Source organism: Mus pahari, chromosome X, assembly GCF_900095145.1.
Source record: "Mus pahari chromosome X, PAHARI_EIJ_v1.1, whole genome shotgun sequence".
Taxonomy (NCBI): Eukaryota; Metazoa; Chordata; class Mammalia; order Rodentia; family Muridae; genus Mus; species Mus pahari.
Genome location: NC_034613.1, coordinates 41,436,906 through 41,442,663, shown reverse-complemented (window position 1 = coordinate 41,442,663; position 5,758 = coordinate 41,436,906). Strand labels below are relative to the sequence as shown.

The following is a 5,758-nucleotide window of genomic DNA, read 5'->3' as shown; positions in this document are numbered from 1 at the left end:
CTCTCTCTCTCTCTCTCTCTCTCTCTCTCTCTCTCTCTCTCCTCTCTCTCTTTCTGTTTTTTCTTATCATTTTGAAATCAGGAAAAAGGTTTATTTATTAAAGACTCCACCTAACTGTTAACTCTAACAATAATTTAGCTGAAACCATAAATGGTGCTGGATTCTGCCCAGAGGATAAAGGCTGACAATTCCTATTTTTAGACATGGCCTTTTGAGCTAAGCCTGGTGGTTCGCGCCTTTAATCCTAGCAGCTGGATACCTGTGAGATCAAGGCCTGCCTGGTCTACATAGTGAGTCCTAGGAGAGCCAGGGCTACATAGTAAGACTGTGTCTCAAAAACAAACAAGATACCATCTTTGGCCATGGGTAAGATGAGCCAGCAAGCTCTGATAGCATATTCTAATGATGTCTGCGTAGTGGAAAGTCTCTGATGGTGCAAGTAAAAGATTCTGGGAACATGAAGCATAATGAAAAAGAAGAATGGGAAGGAGAAAGTAAGGGTGGCTTCAAGGCCTAGAAACATATCCTTCTCTTCTTCTAATAGAAACTCTTTGTTTTGTGTAAACAGATTCACTAAAATAGAGTTGACATATAAACACCTGCATGTATTTAATATTTAAAATTAAATACTCAGGATGGATGTTTTCAAATACCCATTACTATTACCATTGACAAAGAAGGTGAAGAATCTACCCTAAACCTCCTTGCATTTGGCTCTTTGTGGAAGTGGGCAGGTTTCTATCACTTAAGAAGTAAGTACGGGGCAGCACTCATGTAGTCCCAAACTAGGGAAGAAGACACAGCACATGGTCTGTGGTGAGCTCAAGAAAGGTGTGGCTCATAGAGTGAGATTCTCTATCCAAATAGTGGTGAGTATAAGAATAACAATAATTAATAGCAAAATTTACAAAGGAAGATTAATACCATAGCTGCTATTTAAAATATTAAAGATATGGTACCTTAAAAAGATACCACCTTTCAAAAAACATAATGAAAATAAGTTATGAAATAATATAGCATGCACATTACCTTTAAATAGGACCCATAGTATTTTGTTACATATGAGCTGTCGCACTGACTCAAAACAGTTATTTCTTGTTGGATGTCTTCTATTTCATCCTCGGCTTCCTCAAGGTCAATGATTTTAATTGCAACCACTTGCTGAGTACGGTTATCAATTCCTTTGAAAACTTCTCCAAAGGAGCCTTTTCCAATGCGCTCTAATTTTGTGAACAGTTCTTCTGGATCCGCAATATTATTCTAAGGGGAAGAAAGAAAGAAAAGTGAAAAGTGAGCTGTCAGATGGGTGCTGGGAACTGAATTTGTGTCCTCAGCAAGAGCAGCTCTTGTAGTGCTCTTGAACCCTGAGGTATCTCTCCAGACCCATGAATCAAACTTTTTTTTACAGCAGCTGTTCTGCTTCAGTTGTTTCAACTTTAATTTTTTCAACATTTTATTAGATATTTTCTTCATTTACATTTCAAATGCTATCCCGATTGTCCCCTATACCCTCCCCCCACCCTGCTCCCCTACCCACCCACTCCCACTTCTTGGCCCTGTTGTTCCCCTGTACTGGGACATATAAAGTTTGCAAGACCAAGGGGCCTCTCTTCCCAATGATGGCCGACTAGGCCATCTTCTGCTACATATGCAGCTAGAGACACAAGCTCTGGGGGTACTGGTTAGTTCATATTGTTGTTACATCTACAGGGTTGCAGCCCCCTTAAGTTCCTTGGGTACTTTCTCTAGCTCCTCTATTGGGGGGCTCTGTGTTCCATCCAATAGNTGACTGTGAGCATCCACTTCTGTGTTTGCCAGGCACTGGCATAGCCTCACAAGAGACAGCTATATCAGGGTCCTTTCAGCAAAATCTTGCTGGAATGTGCAATAGTGTCTGGGTTTGGTGGCTGATTATGGGATGGATTACCAGGTGGGATAGTCTCTGGATGGTCCATCCTTTTGACTTGGCTCCAGACTTTGCTCTAACTCCTTCCATGGGTATTTTGTTCCCTATTCTAAGGAGGAATGAAGTATCCACACGTTGGTCTTCCTTCTTCTTGGTTTTCTTGTGTTTTACAAATTGTATCTTGGGTATTCTAAGTTTCTGGGCTAATATCCACTTATCAGTGAGTGCATATCAAGTGACTTCTTTTATGACTGGGTTACCTCATTCAGGATGATATCCTCCAGATACATCCATTTGCCCAGGAATTTCATAAATTCGTTGTTTTTAATAGCTGAGTAGTACTCCATTGTGTAAATATACTACAATTTCTGTATCCATTCCTCTATTGAGGGACATCTGGGTTCTTTCTAGCTTCTGGCTATTATAAATAAGGCTGCTATGAACATAGTGGAGATGTGTTCTTATTACCAATTGGAAGATCCAGCAATATTCTCCGGGCATATACCAAGAAGATGTTCCAACTGGTAATAAGAGTCAAACTTTTTAAATAGAGGACAACAGATCAGATTAATGCTACAGAATATTTCATGTAAGTTTCACTTTCTATCCTTTCACCAAATATATCAAATGTTGTCAAGGATATAGAGAAAGGGAAATTGTTATATACAGTTAGTGGGAATGTGAATCATCATAACTACTATAGAGTCTTCTGAAAACCAAAAGTAGAAATCTACCATTTGATCCAAGTATCACACACTGGAGTTTATCCTTTAAAGAAATGAAAGAACCTTACCAGAGACATATATCTTCATGCATGTTGCTGTACTAGTCACAATAGCCAAGATATGAAATTAGTTTACATACCATCAAGAGACGAATGGATAAGAAAAATGTGATATACACACATATACACAAATAGAATATTACTCAGCTATCAAAAATGGTGTACTATACAGCAAAATAGATGGGAGTAGAGGGTGTGACATAAAGTAAGACAGATGCAAAAAGGCAAATTTTGTATACTCTTATATGAGTATGTTTTAAGAAGGCCATTGGAATATATAATAATGATTGTTAAAGGATGGGAAGAGTTGGGGAGGAGGGCGCAGAAGATGTTGGATGGTGGGTATCTAAACACAGCAGGAAAAGTTTATAAGTTCTAGGGTACAGTCTGTTGGGGTGGGGAGTTATGGTTTACAATAAGCTAATATGTTTTATGAATAACAAAAACTCAATCTCAAGGTCTCCAAACACAGAGTAATGATAAAGAGATAGGAATGTTAATCACTCTGATACGCCCTACACATACAGTATATAGACATGGAGATATTATATCATACCACATAACAATGTACAACTGTTATGTGTCCTCATTTTTTATGTTTCAGAAGGTAATAATATTAACTACCCCATTTTGACTGTTACATACTATTATGTGTGTACCATATTTTCTCCTAATACCCAATTATGTGTATAATTAAAATACTTTAAAAAAATATAGAAGATATCCCACTGGGCAGTGGTTGCACATAACTTTAATCCCAGCACTTGGGAGGCAGAGGCAGGTGGATTTCTGAGTTTGAGGCCAGCCTGGTCTACAGAGTGAGTTCCAGGACAACCAGGGCTATACAGAGAAACCCTGTTTCGAAAAAAAAAAAAAATCCCAAGTTACCTTACAGAAGGTTACAGGAGGGAACTAGAATTAGATAATAGAATCTAGAATTAAGCATAAACATGTGCATTGGCATAACTTAAATATATAAATGTATTGACTTTCATGATAGAGACAGATTTTGCCTTAAAAGATGACTTTCATAAGACAACCTTTTACAGTCTCATTAATATTGCTAAAGAGACAAGACACTGCTGATCAAAACCTTCCAAATGGAACATTATTAATGTACACTTGAGGGCTCTGCAAGGCTAATACTTTGCTTTGAGCTTCTTTAAAACACAAAAGGATGCTATCTGATTCTAGTCCATCAAATTTGTCAACTAAACAGAAATCTAAATTTCATTTACAATTTCCCCAAGTTTTGTCTTAACCTGAATTTCAGGAGACAATTACAGCATCTACATATCCTTTGTGTTTCATGTCATTTTAAAAAAAGTAGCTGTGGAAGTTTCCCTGCAATTGAAGAATTTGGTGGCCTTCTCTTTCTGATCTTACCTAAAATACAGTTCAAACATGACCCATTTAGCCTCGAAACCTCGCCTATTCTCCTTGGTTGGGCTTAATATTCTTTTCTTGGGAGATAAACTTTCTATTTCAGTCTTTTTCTCTAGTTCAAGATGAGTGTGCATCCCTACTCAGCTTTAGTATCCATCTCCAGGGTGCATCTCTAGATGGAGCCAATACACCTAGGTATTCCCATAGGGCTTCCCAAAGGAGTTGCAATATACTTCCAATAGCTTATATATAAGTAATTCAAAGCTTACATTTTATTAGTATTTTTTCTCAAAAACTAAATACATATTTTTCGAAGCACTTTTGTTTGATTGTTTTTGTTTTGTTTTGTTTTGTTTTGTTGATGTTCTGGGGACATGGTCCCACTTCAATGCCCAGGCTATAATGCATGTGATCCTTCTGCCCCACCTCTTGAAAGCTAGGATTATAGGGGTTAACAGCCTGGCACAGCTCCATTGGTGGTGCCTTCTACCAGCACTGTCCTGTGATTACTATCATATATATGGTGGCTAACCCACACTTACCTCTTCCTACCTCATGTGATAATTTTTCTCTTTGTAGAAGCTTGTGGTGAAAATAGGCGTGAAATAATGTGGTGGTTAGTTCACCTCTCTATAATTGCCTAACTGCAGAGGACTTGGATAAAATTCAATGTCAAGTTTTTGTTTTCTGTCTTTTGGAGTGTATATGTGTACATGTATGTGGATGGGTGTGAATTCACCTCTGAGTACAGGTAAATATGCATGTGTGTGTACTTATATGAGGAGGTGAGAGGGAAACCTTGGATGTCATTCTTCAGGACCTTCCCAACTTATTTTGTGTTTGAAAAATCACCACCACCACCACCACCACCATCATCATCATCATCATCATCATCATCATCATCATCATCAACAGCAACAGCAGCAGCAGCAGCAGCAGCAGCAGCAGCAGCAGCAGGCGTGACATATATACCACAGTGCATGTTTGGAGGTCAGAGAACAACATTTGTAGAGTACTTCTCTCCTTCCATTTCTATGTGGCTTCTAAGGATGAGCTCCGGTCACCAGACATACATGGCGGGCATTTTATCTGTTAAGCTAACTTGTTGGTCCCCAACTTGATTGTTTTAAGAAATGGTCTCTCACTGAGACACAAGGCTCACCTCATAGGTTAGGAGACCAGCACAAAGATTACAAGCGTGCATCCAGCCCGCTCAGCTTTGACATGAGTTCTGAGGACCAAACTCAGGTTCTCCTGCTTTCAGAGTTAACACTGTACCAGTGAAGTTAGCATCAGCCCCTCAGCCTTTTGTGATATACCTATAAAGTACTTCTGGACTTTGGAAATACAAACTTGATAAGGAATACATATTTGATCTACCTTCTAATAATATAGTCTGAGGAGTATACTATTAGCTAACTTAATAATAAGAATCTTCCCTTGTTAAGAAACAGAAATTAAATTCCACTCTTCTTAATTGGAGTTTTAAAAGGCTTTAACTGAAGCTATTAACCCTAGGGGGGACACAGCTGCTCTCTGCTTTCTGTAATAAATAGGCTTCTGTGAATATGTAAATCATAGATTTAAAAAGCAAGTCACAATGCTCATGCCAGCAAGATTCTGCTGAAGGGACCCTGATATTGCGGACTCTTGTGAGGCTATGCCAGTGCCTGGCAAACACC

At 38.7% G+C, this 5,758-nt stretch overlaps 1 protein-coding gene across 1 annotated transcript in view; it reads right to left on the bottom strand.

The window, feature by feature from the left end:
• Stk26 (serine/threonine kinase 26) overlaps positions 1 to 5,758 on the bottom strand; it is a 53,888-nt gene that overhangs the window by 21,819 nt on the left and 26,311 nt on the right. The window contains exon 3 of the mRNA XM_021187271.1: positions 1,030 to 1,260. Within this exon, the coding sequence (XP_021042930.1) occupies positions 1,030 to 1,260 (231 nt within the window). The remainder of the gene's footprint in view (positions 1 to 1,029; positions 1,261 to 5,758) is intronic.